This window comes from Rhodofomes roseus (assembly GCF_022264815.1).
Source record: "Rhodofomes roseus strain CIRM-BRFM 1785 chromosome Unknown C8Q71scaffold_20, whole genome shotgun sequence".
Classification (NCBI taxonomy): Eukaryota; Fungi; Basidiomycota; class Agaricomycetes; order Polyporales; family Fomitopsidaceae; genus Rhodofomes; species Rhodofomes roseus.
The window spans coordinates 586,467-611,465 of record NW_025952976.1 but is presented as its reverse complement, the minus strand read 5'-3'; the positions used below and the strand labels follow the sequence as shown (position 1 = coordinate 611,465).

General features: G+C 56.9%; 12 protein-coding genes across 12 annotated transcripts; 4 read left to right on the top strand and 8 right to left on the bottom strand.

Moving 5' to 3' along the window:
- Nucleotides 1-114: 114 nt before the first annotated feature.
- On the bottom strand, nucleotides 115-3,674 carry C8Q71DRAFT_776326 (uncharacterized protein). Its single transcript, XM_047924652.1, has 3 exons — nucleotides 3,318-3,674; nucleotides 2,451-3,232; nucleotides 115-2,397 (listed from the first exon to the last, which is right to left on the bottom strand). The coding sequence occupies exons 1-3, from the start codon at nucleotides 3,402-3,404 to the stop codon at nucleotides 243-245; spliced, it is 3,024 nt and encodes a 1,007-aa protein (XP_047775834.1). The 5' UTR covers nucleotides 3,405-3,674; the 3' UTR covers nucleotides 115-242.
- Nucleotides 3,675-7,221, top strand: C8Q71DRAFT_776324 (cysteine proteinase). The gene is made up of 8 exons (XM_047924651.1): nucleotides 3,675-3,746; nucleotides 3,808-3,966; nucleotides 4,045-6,020; nucleotides 6,077-6,268; nucleotides 6,324-6,449; nucleotides 6,502-6,742; nucleotides 6,797-6,853; nucleotides 6,904-7,221. The coding sequence occupies exons 3-8, from the start codon at nucleotides 4,047-4,049 to the stop codon at nucleotides 7,131-7,133; spliced, it is 2,820 nt and encodes a 939-aa protein (XP_047775833.1). The 5' UTR covers nucleotides 3,675-3,746; nucleotides 3,808-3,966; nucleotides 4,045-4,046; the 3' UTR covers nucleotides 7,134-7,221.
- A 51-nt stretch (nucleotides 7,222-7,272) lies between these two features.
- Nucleotides 7,273-10,564, bottom strand: C8Q71DRAFT_251869 (glycosyltransferase family 39 protein). The gene is made up of 12 exons (XM_047917309.1): nucleotides 9,981-10,564; nucleotides 9,526-9,928; nucleotides 9,368-9,476; nucleotides 9,250-9,315; nucleotides 9,109-9,202; nucleotides 8,872-9,055; nucleotides 8,238-8,819; nucleotides 7,870-8,187; nucleotides 7,755-7,817; nucleotides 7,662-7,705; nucleotides 7,399-7,605; nucleotides 7,273-7,341 (listed from the first exon to the last, which is right to left on the bottom strand). The coding sequence occupies exons 1-12, from the start codon at nucleotides 10,335-10,337 to the stop codon at nucleotides 7,318-7,320; spliced, it is 2,451 nt and encodes an 816-aa protein (XP_047775832.1). The 5' UTR covers nucleotides 10,338-10,564; the 3' UTR covers nucleotides 7,273-7,317.
- A 186-nt stretch (nucleotides 10,565-10,750) lies between these two features.
- C8Q71DRAFT_798523 (putative NOP1-fibrillarin) lies at nucleotides 10,751-11,911 on the bottom strand (the record flags this gene model as incomplete). Its single annotated transcript, XM_047925818.1, has 5 exons — nucleotides 10,751-10,773; nucleotides 10,828-11,124; nucleotides 11,175-11,259; nucleotides 11,312-11,733; nucleotides 11,785-11,911. 5 exons carry the CDS (start codon nucleotides 11,909-11,911, stop codon nucleotides 10,751-10,753), a joined length of 954 nt encoding a protein of 317 aa, XP_047775831.1.
- Nucleotides 11,912-12,568: 657 nt separating this feature from the next.
- C8Q71DRAFT_879013 (Mov34-domain-containing protein) lies at nucleotides 12,569-13,970 on the top strand (the record flags this gene model as incomplete). Its single annotated transcript, XM_047928450.1, has 3 exons — nucleotides 12,569-12,803; nucleotides 12,857-13,035; nucleotides 13,087-13,970. Coding segments are annotated over 3 exons (960 nt in total), but the record flags the coding sequence as incomplete, so codon positions are not given.
- Nucleotides 13,971-14,137: 167 nt separating this feature from the next.
- On the bottom strand, nucleotides 14,138-14,869 carry C8Q71DRAFT_860818 (cytochrome c oxidase subunit IV; the record flags this gene model as incomplete). Its single annotated transcript, XM_047927831.1, has 4 exons — nucleotides 14,138-14,187; nucleotides 14,242-14,328; nucleotides 14,384-14,518; nucleotides 14,617-14,869. The coding sequence occupies 4 exons, from the start codon at nucleotides 14,867-14,869 to the stop codon at nucleotides 14,138-14,140; spliced, it is 525 nt and encodes a 174-aa protein (XP_047775829.1).
- A 972-nt stretch (nucleotides 14,870-15,841) lies between these two features.
- Nucleotides 15,842-16,750, bottom strand: C8Q71DRAFT_251770 (uncharacterized protein). The gene is made up of 2 exons (XM_047917308.1): nucleotides 16,065-16,750; nucleotides 15,842-16,008 (listed from the first exon to the last, which is right to left on the bottom strand). Exons 1-2 carry the CDS (start codon nucleotides 16,549-16,551, stop codon nucleotides 15,959-15,961), a joined length of 537 nt encoding a protein of 178 aa, XP_047775828.1. The 5' UTR covers nucleotides 16,552-16,750; the 3' UTR covers nucleotides 15,842-15,958.
- A 7-nt stretch (nucleotides 16,751-16,757) lies between these two features.
- On the bottom strand, nucleotides 16,758-17,314 carry C8Q71DRAFT_776306 (mitochondrial ATP synthase epsilon chain-domain-containing protein). Its single transcript, XM_047924650.1, has 3 exons — nucleotides 17,169-17,314; nucleotides 16,954-17,089; nucleotides 16,758-16,894 (listed from the first exon to the last, which is right to left on the bottom strand). Exons 1-3 carry the CDS (start codon nucleotides 17,198-17,200, stop codon nucleotides 16,844-16,846), a joined length of 219 nt encoding a protein of 72 aa, XP_047775827.1. The 5' UTR covers nucleotides 17,201-17,314; the 3' UTR covers nucleotides 16,758-16,843.
- Nucleotides 17,315-17,476: 162 nt separating this feature from the next.
- C8Q71DRAFT_798519 (ras-domain-containing protein) lies at nucleotides 17,477-18,583 on the top strand (the record flags this gene model as incomplete). The annotated part of the gene is made up of 6 exons (XM_047925817.1): nucleotides 17,477-17,522; nucleotides 17,591-17,667; nucleotides 17,781-17,847; nucleotides 17,924-18,025; nucleotides 18,118-18,413; nucleotides 18,497-18,583. 6 exons carry the CDS (start codon nucleotides 17,477-17,479, stop codon nucleotides 18,581-18,583), a joined length of 675 nt encoding a protein of 224 aa, XP_047775826.1.
- A 344-nt stretch (nucleotides 18,584-18,927) lies between these two features.
- Nucleotides 18,928-19,467, bottom strand: C8Q71DRAFT_713561 (phosphotyrosine protein; the record flags this gene model as incomplete). Its single annotated transcript, XM_047920921.1, has 1 exon — nucleotides 18,928-19,467. One exon carries the CDS (start codon nucleotides 19,465-19,467, stop codon nucleotides 18,928-18,930), a length of 540 nt encoding a protein of 179 aa, XP_047775825.1.
- Nucleotides 19,468-19,924: 457 nt separating this feature from the next.
- C8Q71DRAFT_776296 (DEAD-domain-containing protein) lies at nucleotides 19,925-22,000 on the bottom strand. The gene is made up of 7 exons (XM_047924649.1): nucleotides 21,772-22,000; nucleotides 21,650-21,715; nucleotides 21,541-21,594; nucleotides 20,743-21,493; nucleotides 20,421-20,679; nucleotides 20,327-20,369; nucleotides 19,925-20,268 (listed from the first exon to the last, which is right to left on the bottom strand). The coding sequence occupies exons 1-7, from the start codon at nucleotides 21,777-21,779 to the stop codon at nucleotides 20,256-20,258; spliced, it is 1,194 nt and encodes a 397-aa protein (XP_047775824.1). The 5' UTR covers nucleotides 21,780-22,000; the 3' UTR covers nucleotides 19,925-20,255.
- Nucleotides 22,001-24,371, top strand: C8Q71DRAFT_776295 (uncharacterized protein). Its single transcript, XM_047924648.1, has 8 exons — nucleotides 22,001-22,230; nucleotides 22,291-22,464; nucleotides 22,521-23,038; nucleotides 23,097-23,291; nucleotides 23,343-23,454; nucleotides 23,507-23,558; nucleotides 23,614-23,963; nucleotides 24,028-24,371. Exons 1-8 carry the CDS (start codon nucleotides 22,123-22,125, stop codon nucleotides 24,250-24,252), a joined length of 1,734 nt encoding a protein of 577 aa, XP_047775823.1. The 5' UTR covers nucleotides 22,001-22,122; the 3' UTR covers nucleotides 24,253-24,371.
- The last annotated feature ends 628 nt before the right edge of the window (nucleotides 24,372-24,999 follow it).

Sequence of the window (24,999 nt, the reverse complement as noted above, 5' to 3'; positions counted from 1 at the left end):
CAAGCAAGGTTTCGCAAACGCGGATTGCAGACGCTGAAGCAGTGATCGCCACGGGCGCGGAACCGGGATGAAGACTCGATTACTAATTTTAGGAAGTCACCGAGGACATAAGACGAACGCTTGACGAACGCTCCCAGATTCTGATCAGAAAGCCGTTGGCTGTGTTCGTCCATCTAGATTCTAGAAGCGTTCAATAAATTACGTAGATACAACTTCGTACTGCAGACATTGTATAGCATCCTTCACTCAACATCCGATCCCGAATCGTCCTCGTCGGAAACAGCATTCTCTTCTTTCTTTTCAGCTAACGGGCTGGGCGGCGACTTCGTCCCAGGCATCGCGTTCAGACCGAACGTGCTCCGTGCTCCCAGCCCTAGCATGTACGTCGTCGACGAGACGCGAGGTCTCTGCGCCGGTCGCGGAGGCGTCGACGGGTACGCAGGCATAACGTGGGCAGGCATGGCTATCCGCAATTCCAGGTTCGCGAATGGGTCGTGATTAGGACTGGGGGAATCATCAGAGGCCTTCCTGGGATGCGACGAGAAGGACGTTTGCCGGAGACGAGGGGACGTCATCACTGACCCGAAGGTAGGTGCAGGCCCCGGACTGGCAGAATGCGATGGACTGAGGAGGCTCGTCGTCCATGAGGTCCACGAGGGCGATGTCGTAGGCGGGGGTGTCGTCGCTACAGGCGATTCGACCGCAGCAGCAGTCAGCTCGTGGGATGCACGTTTCACAGATGCGATGTCGTGCTGGAGGTCATCCAGCTTTCGGCTGAATCCCTCCGTCGCCTTCTTGACCGCCTTGTCTGTGCCATCTACGAACGCCCGCATCTCCGCCTCCATCGCCACCTCGTCAACCTCATCCGACATCGCGCCAGGGATCGTCAGCAGCGCCTCGTAGCCCGACGTGATCCTCGCCTCGTCCGAAATCCGGATCTCCAGCTCCACCCGAGCGTCCTCGTTGAAGTCGTCCAGCCGCTCAACCGCCTTCTGTAGGATGACGGCAAGTTCTGAGGTAGCCCCCAGAGACGATAGATTAGTCTTCAAGTCTCGCAGAGCTAGATGGCAGTCGCGGAAGCCGCGCTGCAGCGCGTCATACCGTTCTTTGACCCTCATCAACTCGGCCAAGAGCGATGGCTGAGGCGTGTCTGATCGTTCTGGCATGGATGCGGGGAGCGAAATCATGTCCACTACAGGTGGCGACTGCTCTCCCTCACCTGCAGAGGGGAACGCGACACCTGTCGAAATGGGGATCGGTGGAGGTGCTGGTTTGGGGGGTTTCAGTCCATTCTCGACCTTGGTCGTGTTGGTGACTATGACCGCAGGCGCAGATAGCGGTTGGAACAACATGTCCTCTGCGAGCACCGGCTGCGCCTCTGCTCGCACTTCGACGACCGATGCAGTGAAAGGACTAGTTCCAGTGGCGGCACTATCTTCCAGAAGTAGATCGAAGCTAGTTACGGCGGGGGCTGGAGGAGGCTCCAAAGAGGGAGGTTCTGTCGCAGCAGGGGAAGGAGCAGCTTCGTCAGCTGCAGAGCTAGACGGTATCGGAGCTTCAGAGGTAGACTCTGCTGGGAGCTCGACAGGTAATAGTCGCGTTTCCGCGGTTGGCGCGGGCACTCCACGTTCCTCCGAGACGACAATTTGCGGAGCAGGCTTAGGCGTAGTGGACTGGGTATCCTTGGTGGGCTCTTGCCGAGATGGTTCCGGCACGGCATCCTTGGGCGGAACAACTATGGAGGCTCGAAGGGAGGCGCTTCGAATGGGCAGAGGTCTGGCCACACCTGCATCTCCATTCGTAGTCGGTGCCGCTGGTACCTCCAGCATCTCCGCAGGCGTCGAGGATCGCGAGATGCGCCGCTGAGCCAGCCGACGCTCGAGCTGCATTCGCCGGTCCGTCTCCATTTGCAACTCGCGTGCCAAGGCGGAGGCCACGTTCTGCGCCGCGACGATGCGCGCAATAGATCCCATTGAGCCGGGTTCCACAGACGGCTGGCCGTTGAGAGTCTCCAGCAACGCCTCCGCGTCGCGGATGCTCCCGTCAAATAGGGCTTGCGCCCCTGGAGGAAGGCCCTCTTGCGCAGCCTTCAGCCTACCGAATGACTCCCTCTGCCGCCTGATCCATCTTCGCAAACTCTCCGCGAGGCTCTCCTCGCGTCCGAGAAATGCAAGCCTCAGTGAGATCTCTCGCCTACGCCCGTAAGCCTCGCGCGATATGTCTTCGCTGAGATCGTCTAAAGCTTGACGCAGCTTCTCCGACTGCCGCCGTTCGGTCTCGAGGGCCTTCTGGAGGTAGTTGATCTGCGCGCCGAGTGTGGCGGTGCTGGCTGTGTACCGTGCCTTCATGCCCTCCATGGATTTTTGGAGCGAGTCAGTTGCTGATTGAGAGAACTTCCTGGATGGTCCAGAATCAGCATACACGGTAGACATAAACCCTCTTGAACGTACATGTAACGAGAGACCATCTTCGCAGCCGTGTTGTCGTCGATTTTGTAACGCTCCATGTCGGCGAGACACTGAGCCAGCCGAGCACGGTCGTCGAGACCGCGTTTACGTTCAACTTCCAGCTCGCCCGCCAGACTGGTAAAATCTCCATGAAGACGAGTAATTTCCGCACCCAGCTGTTCATGCTCGCCATTGAGTTCGCGTAGTAGCTTCTGCAGGCCGGACTTCCCTTCTGACAGGCTATCGACTAGCGTTGCGCTGGAGTTCTTGCCTGTGCTGCCAAGGGGGAACGATGCCGTCGAGGCTGAAGCGGCCTGTGTTCTGGACCTGCCTTCGAGCGTCCGGACCAGGTCTGCGTACTCTTGCACCACCAGATCGGAGAGTTTGCGCTCCTCCTCGGCCGCTCGTAGCTTGCGTTCCAACTCCCTCTGCTTTGCCTGAGCAACTTGCACCTGGCCCTGTCTCTGTGCTGCGAGCTCATGCGCGGCGTCAATGGAGTCCTGAATCTTGGTGAAGTCACTCTGAGCATTCGCGAGTTCGGTGGTGCGAGCTAGGAGAGCCTCCTCTGTCGCCGTAAGCTTGTCCGAGAGCCGTCGGTGCGCTATGGTGAGCTCTTGCACTTGGAGGGACGCCGGATGCGGAGCGGTATCCGGATGTGCCTTCAGGGTGGCGAGCTCTTCCCGGAGCTTCGCGTTCTCGCTCTCGAGTGCATACGCGCGTTCAATCGCATGCGTAGTGTCAAGGGAGTGTCTCTGGAGCTTGACGGATGCAGCGTGGGCTTCGTGCTGGCAAGGAAGCCTGCATGTCAGTGAATGAGCACTTCATGATGCGGGTGAAGGCAATATCACCACCGAGGGTTCCGAGCTTCACCTGATAGCGGTCTACTGCAGAGCGGAGGCTCGCAAGCTCTAGGGCTAGCGGGTGGTCATCGTTGACGGTGAGCTCTGCGGCGGACATGGCTGGGAGAGCAGTCCATGCGCCTGTGCTCTGCCTGTGCTAACGCGAACGGATTCCGTCGATGTGAGCGCGTCTCCGGCGTCTCCGCAGCGGAACTCGTCGTCGCGCAACCAGGCGCTGACCATGTCGCCGGCGGGCGATGACTACAAAAGGCAACGTCCCGGATTTGGAAGGCGTTGACGTAAATCAGCACAGGGCGCGGCGACTGGGACGGCGCCTGCAAAAGTCGCCTGCCGCGCAGACGCCTGGAGACTGGAGCAGCATCGCCCGTCCACCGTCGTCCACCTCGCGCTGCCCCGCGGTCCTACCCGCATTCGCACCGCCAGAAACACAGGAATACAGGTAGAGTGTGCGGGCTTGTATAAGTACATATCTGTAATGCTGATGCGTTTGCATGACTCAGCGGAACATTGCCTCTAGCTCGAACGACCCACCGTGCACCTTTGCATCTCCACGTCGTCTTTCGGCACCTTCGCATCTCGTTCGCCAGTCTTCGGGACTCAGCATATGCCCTCGAGTCGCTCAGGTTTGCCTCACGGACAAACCACATAACCTTACAACTGTGAGTATATCTATAACTATCTTCGCAAGCGATTACGCGTGCCGTGCTCTCGTAATCTTACATGCAACGTCCTCTCAGGAATGGCAAGCCCACACCCTTCGTATCCCAACCCGGGGCCATCGTCGTATTATCATAATCAGCCGCCTCCGCCTCCGCCTCAGTTCTATCATAATGGACCACCCTACTACAATCCGTACATGCAGCCCGTGAACGGGCACGCGCCGATGCACCAACCTGCATCGCCTCGTATCAACTCGCCCAGCCGAGGGAGGTACCCTGCTCCATCGCAAAGGGGCGGTATACCCAACTACCAGCACTACCCGCCTATGCCTCCGCCGCCGCACAACATGCATCCTGGAGCGAACATGCACTCACCGCCCATCTCCCCGGTCAACCCGTACACCCACCCTCACGCACCGAAGTACCCACCGCACGTCCCTCATGTTCCGTACTCTCCTACCTATCACCCTCAGCCCAACGGAGGCTATCACCCTAGTTGGCAACAGCCACCTCCTGTACCAAAACAGCTCTCGATGCTGTCGCCCGCGATGCGATCACCGGTCCCAATTCCTGCACAACACCTTCAGCAGGAACCCACTCCTGTGCAGATTGCACCTCCACAACAGCTTGTCGTAACAGCTCAGCAAACCTTTTCTGAACAGCCTCTTGCTTCCCAGGAACCTACTCCGCTGCCTCCGCAATTCGCCATTGAACAGTCCCCTGCTCAACAGCCTCCGCCCGAGGTGCTGACTGAACCTACAGCTCCTGCGGTCCCTGAACCTGCCCCCGAATTCGTTACTGAACCTGTATCTGTACCGGAACCTGCTCCCAAACCGGTGGCTGCTATCCCTGAGGCCCAGCCCGCACCAAGAACACCTAAAATCGAATTCCTGTCTGCACAGGAGAATGTCGATGACGAGACTCCACAGCCTGCGCCATCTAGTTTCGCGGACGGATCTGACCCCGCCTCGAGCGAGCCCTATGGATGGGTCATCTGGTCGCGACGGCCTCAGGATCCGTCGCACGCTCCCGGTGTTATCATAGCCACGAAAGCATTCCCGCCCGGTGACGTCCTAGACAAGGCCCTTGACCTTCCGACGCCTCCACCTTCGCCCAAGGTCCCGTCTGTTAAACTTGCACTCACCGAGCCTGTAGTGTATGAGGTTGAGCCTGTCGAAGAGCTCGTCGCCTTGTCGCCCGACGAAGGGGAGGTGCCCTCATCCTCGGTGACGGAGTCGACGCCGGCCTCTTCGACCCCTGGTGAGACGCCTGTTCCAGGTTCACCAGCCACTTCTCGTACTTCTGTCTCTCTCCCTGTCGTGTCTCCTACTCCCGAGAAGGTTGTTGACGCGGTCAAGCCTGAAGAATCCGCTGCGGCACCTTCGTCTGCTGAGGCCAACACTGTCCAACCTCCAGGGACCGCGGCCCCTGCTGTACCTTCGGTTCAGGCGGAAGCACAGCAGGGCCCTGCGCCAGCGCCCGCGAAGCCCGCTGTCAAGAAATCATGGGCATCTCTTCTGCAGTCGGGCGATGCTGCCGCTTCGTCATCGAAGTCGCGTCTTCCAACGTCTTCTGTAGTTGGGTTCTCTATCCCCGCTACTGCCATGGGCGGCTCGTCCGCAGGTTTGAGCGCCGTCTCCGGTGGGAACCCAGCTATTCTCCACCGCAACGATCTCCTCAAGCTCCTGAACAACGGTCCTCCGCCGGCGAACGTGCCGCCCAAGATCCAGCCGCGCGGTCTCATCAACACGGGCAACATGTGCTTCGCGAACGCCGTCCTACAGATCCTCATCTATTGCCAGCCATTCAACCGGCTGTTCAGCGAGCTGAGCAAGCACCTTACGGGTCCAGTGGTGGGCTCGCAGAAGGAGGGCTCGAAGGCGACGCCACTTGTGGATGCGATCATTCAGTTCATGAAGGAGTTCGCACCGGAGCCGCCTGCGGACACGAAGGCGAAGGGGAAGGAGCGCGATGACTTCTACGAGCCGGAGGCGTTCATCCCGTCGTATGTGTATGATGCGATGAAGGAGAAGAAGCGATTCGCGAGCATGATTGTAGGCCTCATTTGTCATCGGGTTCACTTTGAAGTCAAGCTAATATGTGGACTCAGGGCGGACACCAAGAAGATGCGGAAGAATTCTTGGGTTTCTTCTTGGATACACTCGAGGAAGAGCTGTTGTCATTCTCTTCGTCTTCATCGCCGAGCGCACCGAAGCCATTGGAAGAGACTGATGGTGCAGGTGCGCAGGACGATGGATGGTACGAGGTAGGCAAAAAGAACCGGGCTATGATCACCCGCTCGGTAAGGAAGATTGTCGCGACGCTTAGTTCCTCACTGAAAGTGGCTCGGGATATAGGTTAAGTTCACAGAGTCGCCCATTACCCGTATCTTCGGAGGCAAGTTCCGCTCAGTGCTGCGCGCACCTCACCAAAAAGATTCTGTGACCGTTGAGGACTGGCGGTCGCTCCGACTAGACATACAGGTGTGTTGGCTAGGTGCATATGTCTCCCGTCACGCTGAAATGGCAATTGCAGCGCGATACGGTGCACAGCATCAAGGATGCGCTGCAGTCCATCTCGCAACCTCAGCCTGTCCAGATCAGTCAGCCGACGCGCCCAGGCGTAATTATTGAGGCTACCCAGCAGGCCCTGATTGAACTGCTCCCACCCGTGTTGGTGTTGCACCTGAAGCGCTTCCACTACGACACGACCGTAGGGGATGTCGTGAAAATTGGCAAGCAGGTGTCGTACGGACCCGAGTTGGACATCAGCCCAGGTATGATCATTGTTAGATGGATGGCTGTAGCGTTGTCTCAATACTTCGTTACAGATCTCATTGCACCGACCAGGCGAACAGCTCAGTCCGTCAAGTATCAGCTCTTCGGAGGTAAATATGCTTTCCAATCTCACTACGCTCAACGCTCATGTCCGTTTCAGTGTTGTACCACCATGGCCAATCCGCATCCGGAGGTCATTATACTCTGGACGTACTTCATCCCAACCGGGATCTCACTGATCGCCCTCGCGCGGCCTGGATCCGCATCGACGACGAGCTGGTGTCTGACATCCGGCCCGACGACGTCTTCGGCGGGCAGGAGCAAAACGAGCGTTGCGCATATCTGTTGTTCTATAGGAGAATGGCTGCCTGGGGCCCTGTACGGACATAGCTGTTGCATCTGTACTTCATGCTATCGTAGTGGAATACATTGTCTAGTTTTCGTTGCATCTGAAGTGCCGGTGCGTGCTCACACGGCACGGTAGTGGAACAGATTATATTACTGTAATCCTTCGGTAGCCTTAAGTTACGATACGATAGCGACAAGGGAGGTAAGGGTCTGTCCATCTCAGTGCTCACTCCTCGTAGATGTTCCAATCCTGACGAGGGTTGTCAGTAGGTAGGTCGTCACGAACCTGAACATCTGGTGAACTTACCGAACGCCACTTGAGTCCCCAGTGGTCATTGATAGAACCGTCGATACCGAAGGCGACTCCCCTAAACCACCAGAATGTGGCGATGATCGAGAAGACTACCACGCTGAAGACTATCCACTTGGTTCGTTCTGTTAGTCGTCGGGTAGTGAAGACGAAGTGGTCGAGCACATGAGCTGATGTGAGGACTGCGAAGTAGAGAGTAGGCAGCTATTGTCATGCACGTCGTCAGTGGTCTGCGTGGGTTCAAAACGTCGTCTACTCACGTAGTGATGCAAGTAGGTTACACGGCCCATAATCAGGAATGGCACTATGCAAGGCTCAGAACTTTGTGATCAAGTGATACGAACTGAACATACCGAATTGCAGCGCCCATCCTATGACAGCTACCTTACCGACGTAGATCATGTGGTCCCATTCCCCTGCAAGCCAGTTCATCAGTAAGTGGGATAGAATGAACTAGAACAAGCTCACTGGGCTCCATGTCCACGTATTTGCGCTGCTTGCGTAGCAAGTAGATACCCAAAGCTGCGACTGCGACGAAGAGACTCAACGTGCTCCCCCACCATATCACGGGCGTTCCGAGCAGGTAGAACTTCGCTTGGTTCGCACCCCAGCCACACATACGCAGACCCAAGCGCAAGAAGGGCCAGTCGAGCGGTTTCGAGGCGAGGATGTCTTCCTTGTCAGGGTCAGGGATCAGCGCGTTGTTTGTCGTCATCATCGCCACATTGAGGTGCCAGAAATCGCGGACAAACGACGTCTTGTAGAACTGGGCATTACCGGGCGGAACTGTAACGCTAGGCTGAGCGACAATTCTATGAATATCATAGGACACTCACGTCGGTCGTTGATGTGAGTCTCTACGTTCCAATAGGTGTAGATATCACTGGGGTTGTTCTCCTTGTCGCAACTGACTTCGATCTGCTTGAATCCCCACTGAGGCAGGATTTCGTTGCCAGCACGAAGGTAACATCCCGAGGCCTGATGGCGAAGGCGTAAACGAGTGGTGAGCGAGTGGATCTTGTCCACATGAGTCTTGCTGCCGCGGCGCAGGTCATCCACGACTTCGACTACCCAATAATCCTGGTAATCACCGATTTTGTCATCTCCATATCCAGACACCTCGGTATTTAACTTCGAGACAGGAGCAGGGATTGGATGCGAGTGCAGGTTCCGTTTGGTCGCAACATGCTGGAACCGAACAACGTCGCCGTCTGCGAGAAACCGGATGGGGCCATCTGGATCGTACGGTGCCTCGTCCCATCTTGGGACGAGTACCCAATCGTTGTTCTCGTCCTTATAGTGGTAGCACGTTACTTGCTGTTGCGAGGAGCCTACCGGGTAGGTCTGTACATGAGAGTGAAGTAGGCCACCGGCCCATCCCATGTTCTTCAACGTGATTTTTGAGCCGATAGCAATTTCTAACGTGATTGTTAGCGCATGTAGACATAATGTACCTTTGTGAGAGCTCACCAAGAGGGTTCTGCGAGAACGTGTTGCCGACGAGATTGGCTTGAAACAGGGAGCTCATCTTCGCGTCGTCCGGGCCAGAGTGGTTCAAGATCATGAAGTGAATCTTGAAGAAGGCCATGTAGAGAAGGAGTGGTAGGGTGATGAGGCATGTGATGCGAGCTCCCCAATGTCTCAGTTGTTCGCGCTACAATGACGCGTCTCGGTCAAAACATCTTCACGAGCTGCGTTGATACATACCTTTGTCATCCGGAGGTCACCGAACTTCTCCCATAGGTCCTCGATGGTGTAGAGACCGACTAGTGCTGTTACAAACATGCCAACCCATTTGACACTGCATAATCGTCAGCTTCTCGGTATCATGAACAGGCAGAGTCGAACCTTGTTACACAGCCTATTGATACACCTGTCATTGCGAGCCACAACCACCAGTCGAATGAGAAGGATCTGCGTCAGGAGTCAGATATCTCCATCCAGCACTAGAGTCGAGAGGACGCACTGATATTGCTGGTTATGGAATTTTGCCAGACAGAAAACCGTAGTGAACGTGAAGAAGAGAAGCATAGAGTCCAAGAGGATGAACCGCGAGATACAGAGCCAGCCAACGTCTGACTCGCACATTAGAAAGCTACGCGTATAGCCTTGAGCGATACGCACCGAGCAACACCATGATCGCCGCCAAGTGGCACGCCCTCCAACTCATCCCAAGCTCCACAGCCGTGTACCATGCCAGTGGTACTAAAGCAACACCGAAAGTCGCCAACATCACCCGCATAGCCACGTACGGAACATTGTCCGGATACGCCGCCCCGCTGGTGAAGTCGAAGTGTCCGTCATAGCCCGAGAGAAGGCCCGCCAGCGCAACGAGCATCTTCCCCAGTGGAGGATGCACATCGAAGTAGAATTGGCGTTTCAAGTAGAAGGATCCAAACTTGCCGAAGTGAGCCTCATCCCAGATGACAAGCGGTGCGTGGCCTATTCTGTGAAAGCGCGTCCAACATGACAAGAGAGTATACACAATTGGGGGAATATGTTCGAGGTTTTGCTGGATGAACTCGCTCTACTGAAATTGTCAAGAACAGTGAAGGCAGCAAGGACAGTGGGACACGCACCACTGTAGTAGGAGGAGGCGGTGGTGGGCGTCGTAGACGTCCGCTACCCAGAGGACTTCGCATGTCCTTCATTTTTGCGTAGACATCCTTCCCTTCGTCGTCGTATATCTCGTACTCCTTCTCCGAGGTCTGGCTGGGTTCCTGGTGTACCCCGTTGCCGCTGGGGCCGCGGAGCACCCTGCGCCGTGCCGTCTCCTCGCTCATGTAGTGCAGCGGCAGTTCCTCCTCGCGAGCGGAACGAGTCGCCCAGCTTGGAGACTGGTTGATAGGGTATTGGATCTCCTCGAAGTCGGATGAAGAGCGCGGCGAACGTTCGGGAGGTGTACCGACGTGAATGACAACCTGCGAAGGCCTCATGCGCTGTACGGATTGTGGCTGAACCGGAAGTAGTTAAGCGAGGTTGACGATGTCCGTCGGCGACGCTCGACCTAGTGTTGTGTCGGCAGGAGCAAGACAGATGTACAAAGTCAAAGTGGGCGCAGTCAGGTCGGTCTGCTGGACGTGGATGCTGCGCGCATGAGCTTATTCGTCCCGCGCGCTATTGCCGCGCAGTGACACGTCCCCAGCACAGATCACGATCACTCCGAACCACACCGCCACATCAACTCACGGGCACAAGCAGACTTCCGGTGTAAATGATGCAACTGAATCTATACAACAGAGAATAAAGTGCGCGAGAGATACTTTTGGTGTAAGTACAGGATACAGACGACACAGCATGATCGGCAGAATGCAGGGGAAACGGAAATAGAATGAGCCGCCAAGAAGCACTACTTGAAGCGTTGGTACACAGCTATATATACCGAGTAAGCTATCTCGGACACATAGAATTGAGGTATACACATACCAGTCACCATCGCGTGGTCACGCTCGTAAGGCTCCAAAGTGACCTGCTCAAGAGGCTTCAACTTGCTGTTTTTGAGCTGCTCAACCTCGCGAGCGAATACAGCTTCCGCAGGGGCGGTTGAGTCGATACAACTGGCCTTGATGGAGATGACTACATGGCCGCCGTTCTTCAGGAAGTGCTCTGCGTTGTACGCGACAATTCGAGCTTGGTCGGGCTGTGCGACATCTGCGAAAATGACGTCGACCATGTCCACAAGAATGCGATATTTTTGTGGTGTCCGCGCATCCTCGACGATTGCTATATAGAGATTAGCGACACGATAACGAGCATCCAAGAGAGCGACATACGAGTAACATTTGTCCGCTTCTTCGCCATATTTATGAGATCACGCCCTGAACGCAGCGAGAACTCGACAGCGTACACCGTGCCCTCCTGGTCTACAGGTCAGCCAATGCACAAGTTAATGCAAGCAGCCCATACTCACAGGACCAACAATGTCCGCTACATGACTGACACTTGTGCCGCTTGCGGCACCAAGGTAGAGCACCTTCTTCCCAGGTGCGATGTAGATGTCGTCAAGACCGTTCAAAACACCCGCCGCGAGCTTGCTACGGAAAGGGTTCCACACACGGTATTCCACCTTCGTCCCGTCAATACCCCCGTCGATGGATATCCGCTTCTCGCCGTAGACTGCCTCGCCTGGCACGAGGTTCTTGGTGACGAGCATTTGCTCCTTCCCCTTCGCAATGAAGACACCAGCATGCCTGTGAGGCTCCAGGACGACATTCGCACCGCCCCTCGCGCCGCCCCTGCCGCCGCCACGACCGCGACTGGACATACCGCCTCGCCCACCACCACCACGTCCCGGAGGTCCTCCGCGCTTGAAAACACCGCCCCGTCCGCCGCCTTGAAGGAAAACGAGATCAGACAAGAAATCAACAAAGTCATGATACTTACCTCGTCCACCACCTCGCCCGCCTCGTGGAGCACCTCCGCCGCGAGCACCCCCTCGTCCTCCGCCTCCGCCTCTACCACCGAAACCACCGCCGAAACCGCCGCGACCACCTGGAGCTCCTTCATGCATAGGGTTTGTCAGCGAGGAAATGCATGCTCGCAAACGGTCAGAACATACCGAATGCCATTTTGTTGAGCTGTTGGAAGTGAATGAGGTCTGTGTGATTAGTCGCCGGCGGTGGACGCGGAAAAAGTAGAGACGAAAGTTTGCGCGATCGGTCAGCTGCCAATTCCGGTAATCGAGCGCTCGGGTAAATAGTCGCAAATAGGCGCCGCCTATACCGTGCCAGGCCCACGAAAGCAGACATGGCCGCACGCATCGTCGCGCTTTCTCGTAGTGTCAGAATGCGAAGCATATAGTGGATTACCTTGGATTGGAGTGCTTAGGGAACCAAGCAATTCAATTTTCCAAAATATTGTGAGAGGTCGTCTTCTGTCCAGAAATGGAAATCTTGTAGAGGCCGTTGGACAACAAGGACAAATACGCACCACGAGATCTGGACGCGTACGCGTCCTACCGTGCTTGCGGAAGCCACACCCAACTCTATCTTTGCATTCACCCTCATCCCGCCGCCATGGTCGCAACAACATCAGAACAGGTCCGTAGCGTTGGTTCTACCTTAGCGGACTAGCTGACGATATTCCCCAATAAGCTAGCAGCACTGTCTGGTACTACCGTCGGTGCGTACTATGCACTTGGCGGTAGACGCGACGCTGACCTTCACAATTAGTTGTTCATCCCCTTGTGCTTCTTTCCGTTACGGACCATCACGCGCGGACGGTCCAACGGAGCTCTAGCAAGCGCGTCATTGGCATCCTTCTAGGGCAGGACAACGGCAAGACTGTCAACGTCGCGAACTCCTTCGGTATTCCATTCGAGGAGGACGAGAAGGACAGCAAGACATGGTTCCTCGACCATAATTACATAGAGGGGATGTGGGAGATGTTCAAGAAGGTCAACGGTTCGTGCAGTCCGTCTTTATGTTCCAGTCCGTCTGCTTACCGACGTGTGTAGCACGAGAGCGGATGATCGGCTGGTACCACACTGGCCCGAAGCTCCGAGCATCAGACCAGGAGATCAACGACCTGCTGAAGAGATACATTGCACGACCGGTCATGGTGATTGTCGATGTACGACCAAACACAGTAGGCATCCCAACGGACGCGTACTTCGCGGTGGAAGAGATCAAGGATGTGAGTGGTCTCCTAGGTCTGCATCTATGTATGTACTAAACCCTGGACTAGGATGGGACAGAGACACGGAAGACGTTCCTTCATGTGCCATCAGCAATAGAAGCGGAAGAAGCAGAAGAGATCGGTGTCGAGCACCTGCTCCGGGACATCAAAGACTCAACTACGACAACCCTCGCGACGCGCGTCTCCGAACAGCTCAGCTCCTTGCGTGGCCTCCAATCCCGCATACAGGACATCCGGAGCTATCTTTCCGACGTCGCAGCGGGGAAGATGCCCGTGAATCACCAGATCGTCTACCATATACAAGACGCGCTGAACCTCCTCCCGAACCTCAACGACCCCGAGACGACACAGAGCTTTGCGACAAGTACGAATGACCAGCTGCTCGTCGTGTATCTCAGCAGTCTGCTCCGGGCCGTCATTGCCCTCCACGGGTTGGTCGACAACAAGGCTACCATTGGTCGGGCGGAGTTCGAGGAGACTAAGGGGGTGGACGAGAAAGACAAGAAGGTGGACGAGAAGGATGAGAAAGACGCAGCAGGGAAGGGGGCAGCGACGGACTCGAGTAAAACGACATCCGCTGACAAGGGCCTGTAATTGTGCGCTCGTCCGGGGCCGTACACAACTCGCTGTCGCTAGCTATATATTCATTCGTGAAGATCATCACATATGACTGCAAGAAGCCTCTGCCTTGCCTCTCCGCCGTCAATACGCAGGACGGCTCAGGGCTGAAACGGCGCCCTAGTGACGTCGTATGTAGTGACGACATCTCTTGACAACGGACGAGACATGACGTGCATCCACGCAAGGTCCAGGCGGAGAGGAAGAGCGCAGGGACTGTTCACACACTGAGGTATATGCGGGCGGAGTCGGTTTATCGAGGCGCGCGCCGGGTTGGGCAGACCAGGAGAGGACTTCGGTTGCTGGCATGCTGCAGCGATAGTAAATGTGATTGTTCTTGGCTGGCTGAGGTGTTTCAGCAATGCAAATACTCTATTCGACCACGCCATTGTTAACACATCGTCCCGAATGAAAGCACTGGCACTGGTACGGCTCGGTGGTGCGTGAGGCCCACGCCCGGCGGCAGCAGTGAAAGGCATGGTTACTTGTGCGTGACGAAACCCTTGCCGCTGTATCCCTCGGAAGAGATACCTGACGACGAACACTTAGCACTGATGTTTAGGGGCGAAAGGAAGAGCGACGAACCGGTGATGGGGTTCGCTTTTTGCTCCAGAGCACGCTGGTTCGAAGCCTCCTCCCACTCCTTGCTGATCGTCTTCGGCGGAGGCGGGGCTAGGGCAGTCGTAAATACACAAAAGCGGCGCGCGTTGAGCAACGAGAAACCTACCCTGGGACCTGATGGCGGCGAAAAGAACGCCAGCAACGGCTATACCAGCAACCGTGGCGAGAAAGATCTTCGGGCCAGTACCAGGGGGGTTATCCGGGCGACGCGGTCCATGGGGGCCAAAGGCGACGTAGTAAGCTAGCACAGTGCAGAGAAACCAGGAGTCAGCAACGACCGGAGGGCATGGTTGCCGAGGCATTGAGCGCAGATAGCGCCGCGAAGAGGGCTTAACGTACCCGCCTTCTTCTCGTCGACCGAGAGGCTGTTCCAGTCCTTCTTCTGAACCTCCTCGAGCTGCTGGTGGACGGCGAGCTGCTCGTCGGGCGAGAGCTGCTCCCACTGGGCCTCTACGTTGGAAAGCGGAATGACAGCTGATGACGAGGACGACGCGGATGCGGCCGCCGACGCGTGCCCGCTGGCCGTCGCCGTGAGGGAGCGAGCGTACGGGCGGAGGGGGGCTCGGGGACGCGCCAGGCGCAGTGCTTGCATTACGACGACGAGGTAGACACGACGGAGGGAACGAAGGGATGAGGAAGGGATGCGCACAGGCGACGACACGAAAACGAAGGAGGCACTCGAGCGACGTTGACCGCCCGCATAACTCCGGCGCGGAGCGGCACGGGATTGGCCGTACCACTCACATCAGGCCCATTTTCCGCCCAGGTTAAGCCCGACGCACTCCAGTCCGCTCGAGCCTTTCTGCGCTCAGCTCTGAGCCAACGTCGCGCGCCCGACGCGGCGCCACGGACCGTCACACGACACTCCAGTCGAGGTCAGACCGCAGTATATCATTCAATGGACAGACAACAAGAAACGAGTCGCAGCGAGACTACAGAGACAGATCGAGTGCGATACAGTATGATAGACGATATTAAGCAGTACTCTCCTCAGCCGCCGGCGTAGTGGTTGGACAGTCGCGCGAAATGTGGCTGAACCAGTGTCAGGTAAGACCATAAGTGGGCAGACAAAGATGGACTCACCCTTCAGAGCCGCAGGTGTAGCACGCGCGCTTCTGCGGCTGAGGGCAGTCCTTCGACATGTGGCCCTAGAACGACGCCGTGAATGAGTGACTTAAGCGCAGATGAGACTAGGACTTACTATGCCGGAGCAGTTGTAACACCTGGATCCTTGGACGCAGTCTCTCGACAAGTGACCTACGCCTCCGCAAGTGTAACAAGTCTTGTTACTGCCTCCACTGCCAAACGTCGCGCCGCCGGTGGTGGCCTGAGGGCACGCACGCGCGATGTGACCGACCTGGCCGCAGCGGTAGCACTCCTGGCTACCGCTGTACGCTGCGCCGGCAGTGGCAGTCCCGTTTTCGGGGCACTCGCGCGACTGAAATAGAATGTGAGCAGGGCTAAAGGATATCTGCTTCGGACTTACCAGGTGGCCCTCCTGCCCGCACTTGTAGCAGGCCTTAGGTTTCGGTTCTCCCGTACACTCGCGGGAGACATGGCCCTCGCCGCCGCCTGGACAGGGGTGGTTAACAACAAGTATATGTGAAACAACCTCCACCTACAGTTGTAGCTGCGAGAGAATTCCGTCAGGAGAGTCAATGATATGAAATGATACCGATACTCACCAAGTGGGCGTGCCCGCCTTTGGGCAGTTGGCAGCCTGATGGCCGACTGAGGTGCGCAGAGGTCTGTAAGTTGACGTACAGCCGTACGCAGATGTCACTCACTACCGCCGCAGTTGAAGCATCCTCGTGCGCCAGCCATGATTATTGTAGAGAAGTTGAGGGAGGTAGCGACGAAGTGAGCCCAGAGGCGATGTATAAACGGGGAGAGCGGTGCGGCGGGGAGGCCTGCGCGGAGGGTTTTTGATCGAGGATGAGGAGAAAAGAAGATGGCGTATGTAAGCGATCTGGCGGCGCCGCCGACAGATGCACGTGGGCATCCGCGCCCGGGCGCCTCGCTGGTGCGCCGCGCGGCGAGTGCGCAGCCACAACGAGGAGCACTGCCGTACACCGTCGGCCAGTGAGGGGGCTCAGACACCCAGCCTCCAAGGGCCCTAGAGGCCCGCGGGCTTCTCGCAAGCCACCTGACGGTAGCCGGGCATACAATGAGGCATCGCTTTGGGATTCGTGGGATGCGCGGGAAGGTGCAGGTTGGGGCCGCAGTGTCGGGTTGTTCTCTCGTCGAGTCAACACCGATAAAATCGGTATCCATGGCCGCGAGGAAAATACCGGCGGCCCCTAGAATCGCGCCTCGAGGCGCCGCTACGATCGCGCGACCATCTTCGGATGGGGATCTACGACGTTGGTACTAACGACGGACTACTGTGGTCCGTACGTAATTTTTGGTGCGCGCAATCCGTACGCCAGCGGCGTTGTCTCAATATAGTACTTTGAGCATTGTTGCGATCACACAAGGGGTCAGGGTAGACGAATCAAAGTTTAGCATTCATGACTCTCGGGCAGGGACAGACGGCACAGTTATGTATTGGGAACGGCCTCCGCCGTTACACCACACCCTGCTTTATCTCCTTCTCCACAGGGGGTACAAGGTGCGTCTGAGCGTAACGGGAGACTGAGTGAACGAGCCTAGAAAACATGAGTCGTAACGACGCACCTGGGGACCACCGACACCGTTCTCCCAGTTCTGGTACCTCAGGATGGTGAGGCCGCGCTTCTCGGCCTGGACACGCTCGCTTTCATTGAGCGACTGCCTCAAGGCGCGAGCCGCAATCTGCGTGTACTTGTTGTACCTAGTCATCGCGAACAGCACGGAGTCAGGGTTGAAATCGACACGATGAGAGCAGGGTCAGGACAAGAGAGAAGACGTACGTGAAGACGTTCCTCCAGGTAGCGCTGCTCATGGTGGTGGTCGGTCGGTGGACTGGAGAACTTCTGGCGACGATGAGTTGTTGGCCGCGAGGGACGAGTGCCCGGCGAGCTCCGGTGGGTCACGTGGGGCGTGTTACCGCGTCGCCGTCACTGCGGGTGTCGCGGCGCGATGGTCGCTCGCGGCCCCGACCCTCTTCTCCTCGACTAAGTACGACGCGCGCGCTCCGAATATCTTGCTATCCGCGTGCGGCGCCTTCATCTTCTCGATCTACTGCCGTATCTTGTACTTCGACCCTCCGGCGTAGACCATGGCTGGAGTAGCATGGCACTACGTACTGAAGTTCATCATCACGGGTTCGTACGCTGTACATAACTTATCTGTTCAGGGTCGTACTAATCCCAATCCTCTATACGCCGTCTAGGTGACTCTGCTGTCGGTAAATCGTCCCTGCTCGTGCGCCTCACCGACCAGCGCTTTCTCGCAAACCCGGACCCGACAGTGCGTGTCTTCTGCCTTGGATATCGAACGGACCTTGGCACTTACGAAAACCCGGGCTACACCCTTTCCGATCATTGCGCATCTGCGTGGATTATCGGTATTCCACTTGGCAGCTAGGCGTCGAATTCGGTTCGAAATTGATTACTATCCCTGAGGAAAACAAGGTTGTGAAATTACAATGTATGTATGCATGCTCCGTTGAACACCGCCCACTTGCGTGGGACTTCGTGCAGGTCACTGACGGAACGTTGCACAGGCTGGGACACCGCAGGCACGGAATCCTTCCGGTCTATCACGCGGTCATATTACCGCGGTGCGGCAGGCTGCCTGCTCGTGTACGACGTGACGCAACGACAAAGTGAGTGAACACCTTGCCATCGATGCTCGCCCTCGCCATCCCGCTGTGCCGTGGCCAGAATGCACGATCCGCTGACGGCTTCTCCTTCCCAGCATTCGTAAACGCGCGCTCCTGGCTGGCAGATGTCCGAGAACACGCCGACCCACACCTCACCTGCATCCTCGTAGGGAACAAGATCGACCTGTGCTCCGAGGCCGCGCACGGCACGGGGCAGGGCAGGCGCGCGCGCGAGGTGAGCACGGAGGAGGCGGAGCTCTGGGCGAAGGAGGAGGACCTGCTGTTCGTGGAGGCGAGTGCGAGGAGCGGGGAGAACGTGGACGCCGCGTTTGAGCAGGCCACGAGAGATATCTTGGACAAGATCCGCAGAGGTGTATTTGATGATGACAGGGTGAGTGAGTGAGTGCGAGCGACGACATGCGTTGGTTGACTCGGATGCACGCGGACCGGTCTTACTCACAGTCTCCGATACAGAGTCCGGGTGTCAAGCTGTCCAAGCCCTCGACCTCGAATGTTGCCTTGGACGACAGTCGGGGCAGTGCAAGCCGTTGCTGCACGTAGATACCCTCGATCTTTGTATCCGTTCTGGACACTTTACATGACTCCGGATGTTGTGGATGTATCGGTATGTATGTTTAATGTGTATTGCTCCGTTGTTCCACCTATACAGATGTTCTTAAACAAAATGCTGATACTGGCCTGTGAGTACACATGGTACAGTAAAATATCTACAGGGACGTGTGCTGTATTATGGTATGCCTAGACTACAACCTCTGTGGATCCATGTGAGACGCGTGCGATGTTTTGGGATGCGGTGGTGATCAATGCATGACAACGACCTACGGGGTGACTAATAATGTAAGGAGCCGTGCGACGTCCATAAGTAACAATGTAAGACAATCCTGCTACCGGGTCCTCTCCAGAGATCGAGCGTATTCACCGAGTTGCATAACGAAGCCGGGGTTCGGGTCGGCGAGCGCGTACTTTGACTTCACGAAGCGCAGAGCCTGTTCGGGCGACCAGCCGTACTTGGCTATCAGGTACGCGCACACGACGCTCGAGCTGCGGCTGATGCCCTGCGCACAATGCACGAGGACACGCGCTTTTGGGTCCCGGAGCGCGTCCGAGAGGAAGAGGGTGGACGCGGGGAGGTAGTCCGCAAGCTCCGCGAAGGGGCTATCTTGGAGCGGCAGCTGGAGCTGCGCGAGAGGCATGTTCGCGGGGAGCAAGACGCGGCCGCACATCGCGCTGAGGACATGCGTGATGCCGAGTTGGATGAGCACCTTGGGGTTCTCTGCTGCGCCAAGATCCGCTATGAAGAGATGGGGCAGGATCTCGGTGGGTGGTTGTGCGGAGGACGCGACGGACAAGGCGCCGGGGTGCGACCCGCGCCAGGACGGGGACGCCGGGGACGGCGCGGCGAGGGTGTTGAAGGACGGCGGCATGGAGAGGGAAATCTTTTGTTTGGGAGGCATGGCGGACGAGGATGAGCGGGACGGGCATGAAGGCAGGATGAAAGGGACGGACCATATGAGATAACTTATATCAACTGGACTGAAATGGCCACCGGACTAAGATCCAAGTAAAGAAATCGATGTGGTGAGACGGGTGCCGAGTGCTGGCGCGACAGCATGGGCCCTTTTGAAGGCGAGAGACAGGGGGCGGGCATGGCGGCTGCGGTGATATATGTCGACGGACAGGAGGCGGTGAGCTGCGTGGTAGAGCCGACGCGAGGGCTGCCCTCCTGGCTAGCCTGGCCTGATCGACGCACCTCGACATGTCTGCCCCCGCCAGCGTCTGCCCGCGGACCGCCCTCCCCCGCCAGCCAATCACAGCCGACCCCCTGGCGTGCGCGACGGCCACCGACAGCCAGGGCCACAGCACACCGCCCCCGCATCAATTGCCCCATCATCCCGACGCTGCCGACCGAGACACGACCGCATCGCACGGCGCAGGGAAAGCAGCAATATATATGGCGACAACCGCTCGAGAAATACATGGCTTCAGACGTAGACTACGAAGACGCAGGACCCAGCTTATACAGTACAGTCAACACGGCGCGTGGATCGTTTGCGGTTCTTCGTGCAGCAGGCGGTGGTATGTACGGATGCAGCAGCGGGTGTGGCGGGACTAGGCGAACAGTACGAGAAAATATTCTGATATTCAGGATCAGCCGACGTCTGTTCCTATTGATGACCGTTGGATGATATAGAGCGTGACGTAGAGAGTCCATCTAGATGAGGTCGCTAGACATGAAACGTTAACAGTCCGTCTCGACGGGGATCTCAACAATCAAATACTCACGCGACGTTCAGGGGCATTTCGTCAATTTGAGTGTTGTAAAACTCTGCGGCGCCCATTAGTGGCGCCCACATACCAACGTTCGTCTGACACTTACGTTCAATGTCTCTCAGCATCCGCACGTCCTCCGTCGTAACAAAGTTGATGGCGACACCCTTCCGTCCGAAACGACCGCCACGACCGATACGGTGGATGTAGTTCTCCCTGTTCGTGGGGAGATCATAGTTGATGACGAGCGACACCTGCTGCACGTCAATTCCACGAGCGAGCAGATCGGTCGTGATCAACACGCGGGAGGAACCCGACCGGAACTCCTTCATCAGCACCTCGCGCTGCTTCTGCTCCATGTCACCGTGCTGTCAAAATCGCACAGTTAATATCACACTTCATGTACTCTCTTGATCGTCGCAAGCGCTTACCATGGCAGAAACGGTGAATTCCCGCGAGTGCATCTTCTCCGTCAACCAGTCGACCTTCCGCCTCGTGTTGCAGAAGATGACAGCCTGCGTGATGGTGACCGTCTCGTACAAGTCGCACAGCGTGTCAAGTTTCCACTCTTCCTTCTCCACAGCAATGTAGAACTGCTTGATACCTTCGAGCGTAAGCTCGTCACGCTTGACGAGGATACGGACGGGGTCGCGCATGAATTTCTTCGTGACTTCCAGCACATCCGCGGGCATGGTAGCGGAGAGAAGGACGACCTGGGTGTCCTGCGGCAGGAGCTGGAAGACCTCGTAGATCTGGTCCTTGAAACCACGAGACAACATCTCATCGGCCTCATCCAGACAGAAGATTTTGATAGTGTCGGTCCTCAGCGCGCGACGGTTGATCATATCGTAGACACGGCCGGGGGTGCCGACGACGACCTGTGCGCCCTCCTGGAGCTTGGCCATGTCCTCGCGAACGTTGGTACCACCGACGCAGGCATGGCACTCAATGCTCATGTAGTCGCCGAGGGCGACCACGACCTTTTGGATCTGCTGAGCAAGCTCACGCGTCGGCGCCAGGATGAGCGCCTGGGTGCCCTTGATTGTGGGATCAAGCTTTTGGAGGATGGAAATGGAGAAGGTCGCGGTCTTGCCAGTACCGGACTGGGCCTGGGCAATAACATCGTGGCCCTTGATGACAGGGACAATGGCGCGCTGCTGGATGGCCGACGGCCGCTCGAAACTGCATCGCCTTAGCAGGAGGGTATATGCGTGCCCGAGGAGACTTACCCATAGGCGTAGATACCACGGAGAAGCTCGGCCTTCAACTCCATGTTATCGAAGCTGCACAGCCGCGCGATTAGAGGCTCGCTCGATACTTTGTAGTGCATTCACTCACTTGTCGACGATCTGGTCCCAGTTGGACTCAATCTCGCCCTCCTGAATGTCCTGGAGCTGTTCATTGCTGTACAGCCCTCCAATCAGTCTGTGTACGTCCAAGATACACAGGATGGCACTCACGACGCCATGATTGCTTCTTGTTCTTTTCTGCTGTTTTGGGACCGACTCTACAGTCGATCGGGATGCGTGCGGTGGTGGTGGTAGCTGGGAGAAAGAGCTTGTCTTGTCTTGAGCGGGCCGCAAGACTTCGTCGAAAGCAAATTTCTATCCCTCTGCGATGTCAGCGAATCGGAGCCTGCCGGAGTATTCGCCCTCCGCTGCCTTCATCCGGAAGGTCATGGCTTACGTCAGCGAGCCTCGACGCTCACTCGTCCGTGCCGACCTCGACCCTGTCCTCCGTCCGCTCGTGCCGTCTGCATCTCTGCGCATCACTCCTCGGCCGGCCAATTATCAGCTACGAGAACTATTAAGATGGCTACACAAATAGAGACGTCCAACGGTATCAAGGCGAATGGCAAAATCAAGTCAAAGAACCAGTTGAGGAGGCTGAAGGCGAAGCAGAAGAAAGCGGAGAAGCAGGTGCGTTCTTGCGGGATATGCGCGCGTATGCAGGTGCTGAAGGGTATCGCGTCCGAACAGACGAATGGCAATGGCGACTTGAATGCAGAGTCGGACACGGACGTGAAGATGGAGGGTCCAGATACACCCATGGATGTTGAGTACGTACCTGAGCAGTTGGATGTCAAAGGCCCTGCTCTCGACGAATTCTCCGACGTATTTGCTCGCTTCCAGCTGCCCCCTGAGGCCTCATCAGTGCGTACAGCTAAGCATGTATCATGAAAACCGCACTTACGCGTATGCATCTGCAGGGTCGCGACCAGGAGCCCTCGAAAGGGGAGGTCATCTACTCGGATGACGACATGGCGTCTGAGGGGGACTCCGAGGCTGAAGAGAAGAAACCTCTATCCAAGAAGAAGGCACGCAAAATGAACCGGCTGACGGTCGCAGAGCTCAAGCAGCTCGTCAAGAAACCCGAAGTCGTCGAATGGACAGACGTCACCGCCGCCGACCCCCGTCTCCTCCTCCATCTCAAAAGCTACCGCAACACGGTGCCTATCCCAAGCCATTGGAGCGCAAAGCGTGATTACCTTCAGGGCAAGCGTGGTATCGAGAAGCCCCCGTTCCAGCTGCCGTCGTACATCGCTGATACCGGTATCGCAACTATGCGTGATGCGGTCAAGGAGAAGGAGGCGGGCATGTCACTCAAGGCGAAGACGCGTGAGCGTGTCCAGCCAAAGATGGGCAAGGTCGACATCGACTACCAGAAGCTGCACGACGCGTTCTTCAAGTTCATGACAAAGCCAAACGTCACTGGCTTTGGGGAGATGTGAGCAGTCCAGGTTGGTTTCGGTTTGTGTGCAGCTGACGGCGTCTGATGCGCGTAGGTACTATGAAGGCAAAGAGTTTGAGACACAACTCAAGCACAAGCGGCCAGGAGATTTGTCTCCTGAGCTTGTCGAGGCCCTTTCAATACCGCCACTCGCGCCGCCACCATGGCTAATCAGCATGCAGCGGTTCGGCCCACCTCCCAGTTACCCAACATTGCGAACCCCTGGTCTGAATGCTCCTATCCCCGAAGGGTGAGTGATCTGGTACGTCTCAAAATGTCTTGTCTCATATTTGTTGTTCAGTGCACAGTGGGGCTTCCATCCAGGTGGCTGGGGTAAGCCGCCGCTTGACGAGTACAATCGACCTCTCTATGGTGACGTCTTCGGTGTCATGCCGAAGAACACCGATGCAGATGTAAGTCGACGGCTTGTTCCTCATTCATTTAGCTAAACGACGTTTCCGCTAGATGGGTGAACCGGTCGATCGTAATCTATGGGGTGAGCTTGAACCCGAGGAAGGTTCGTGGCTCAAGTTGTGCGCCTGTGTCCATTCACATGCTGACTCTGCACACAGAGGAAGAGGAAGAGGAGAGCGAGGAGGAGAGCGAGGAAGAGGAGCAGCCGGAGCCAATAGCGCAGGATGGCATGCAGACGCCATCTGGTTTGGAGACACCGTCCGGCATGACGAGCGTCGTGTCGACAGTTGCAGGTGGTCTGGAGACGCCAGATTTCCTGGAGCTCCGGAAGAATGCAGGACGGGCACCCTCGGAAGCCACAGACACGGGCCCACGGTCGCTCTACCAGGTCGTGCCCGAGAAACAGACGTCTGTGCGCGGCCTCATGGGCAGCGAGCGTGGGTACGATGTCAGTGCGGTTTCAGGAGGTGGTGCCATTCCTGTACTCGGCGACGAGCGAGGCTCGAAGGCAAGTCTCACCGTCATCTCCCACATCCTTTCTGGAAGGTATTGACTCACTTTATGTGCTGCAGCGGCGCAATGGGGTGGACGTCTCGATCGATGCTGCGGAACTAGAGGGCATGTCCGAGGAGGAGCTGCGCCGAAAGTACGACCAGCACTCGCGCGGGTCTGCGGGTGTGCCGGGGGCGCACGGCCGCGAAGACTTCTCGGACATGATAGGCAAGGAGATGTCGAAGCGGAAACAGAAGGCGGAAAGCGACAGGGAGCGAAGACGGGAGAAGGAGTACAAGTTCTAGCTTCCCGTCCCTTGTGCCTAATCTGTTTGTGTGGGAGTGGGTTGGAGTGTGCGCTGTACATCGATTGTTTCGTAATGCTGTTTTCCTGCATCGTAAGTTCTATCTTGGTCCGATCTTGACGTGCTTCGGATGCGTGTTCTTCGTCCATTTCGCTACCTGACAGGTGCGTGCGTTCAGTGTGCCCTCCGATACCCAGCGCGAGCTGAGTGGACCTGGATGACTCTGTGTGAGCTTATCCTGCCATGAGGTAGATGGCCGTGGTGCCTCGTTCTTCGCGGAAGGGGCGTGTCGCACTTCGCCGTTGATCGGTGTGCATTGACTAGGATGGACACAACAAGAGCCATGCAATTGTTGAACAGCCGGACAGTTATGTACACAAGGCAGTGCGCGGAACAGACCACAATGTCAATGCTGCTTCTCTCGATGCTCCGGGTTGGAACTACAGTGACTAGATATCATCATCATGCCCTCCTCCACGCTGTGCATGTGGAAACCGAAGCCAAACCCGAAGGCGGCAGCGACCTCGACGGCGACCTCGTCGCAGTCATATTGGTCGTACTGAGGACTATAGTTGTCTTCGCTGTTACAGCGGCAAGGATGCTGTAAAGCCAACGGTGCGCGATTATGTCTCTGCGCGGCGTTTGCATTCTCCTCTTGCTATCGTGAGGGTGAGTTAGCGGCACACTCCGAGGATTCATGGCTGGTACGTGCTTCGTTACTCTGCGTCTCTGCCTCCCCAGGCGCGTT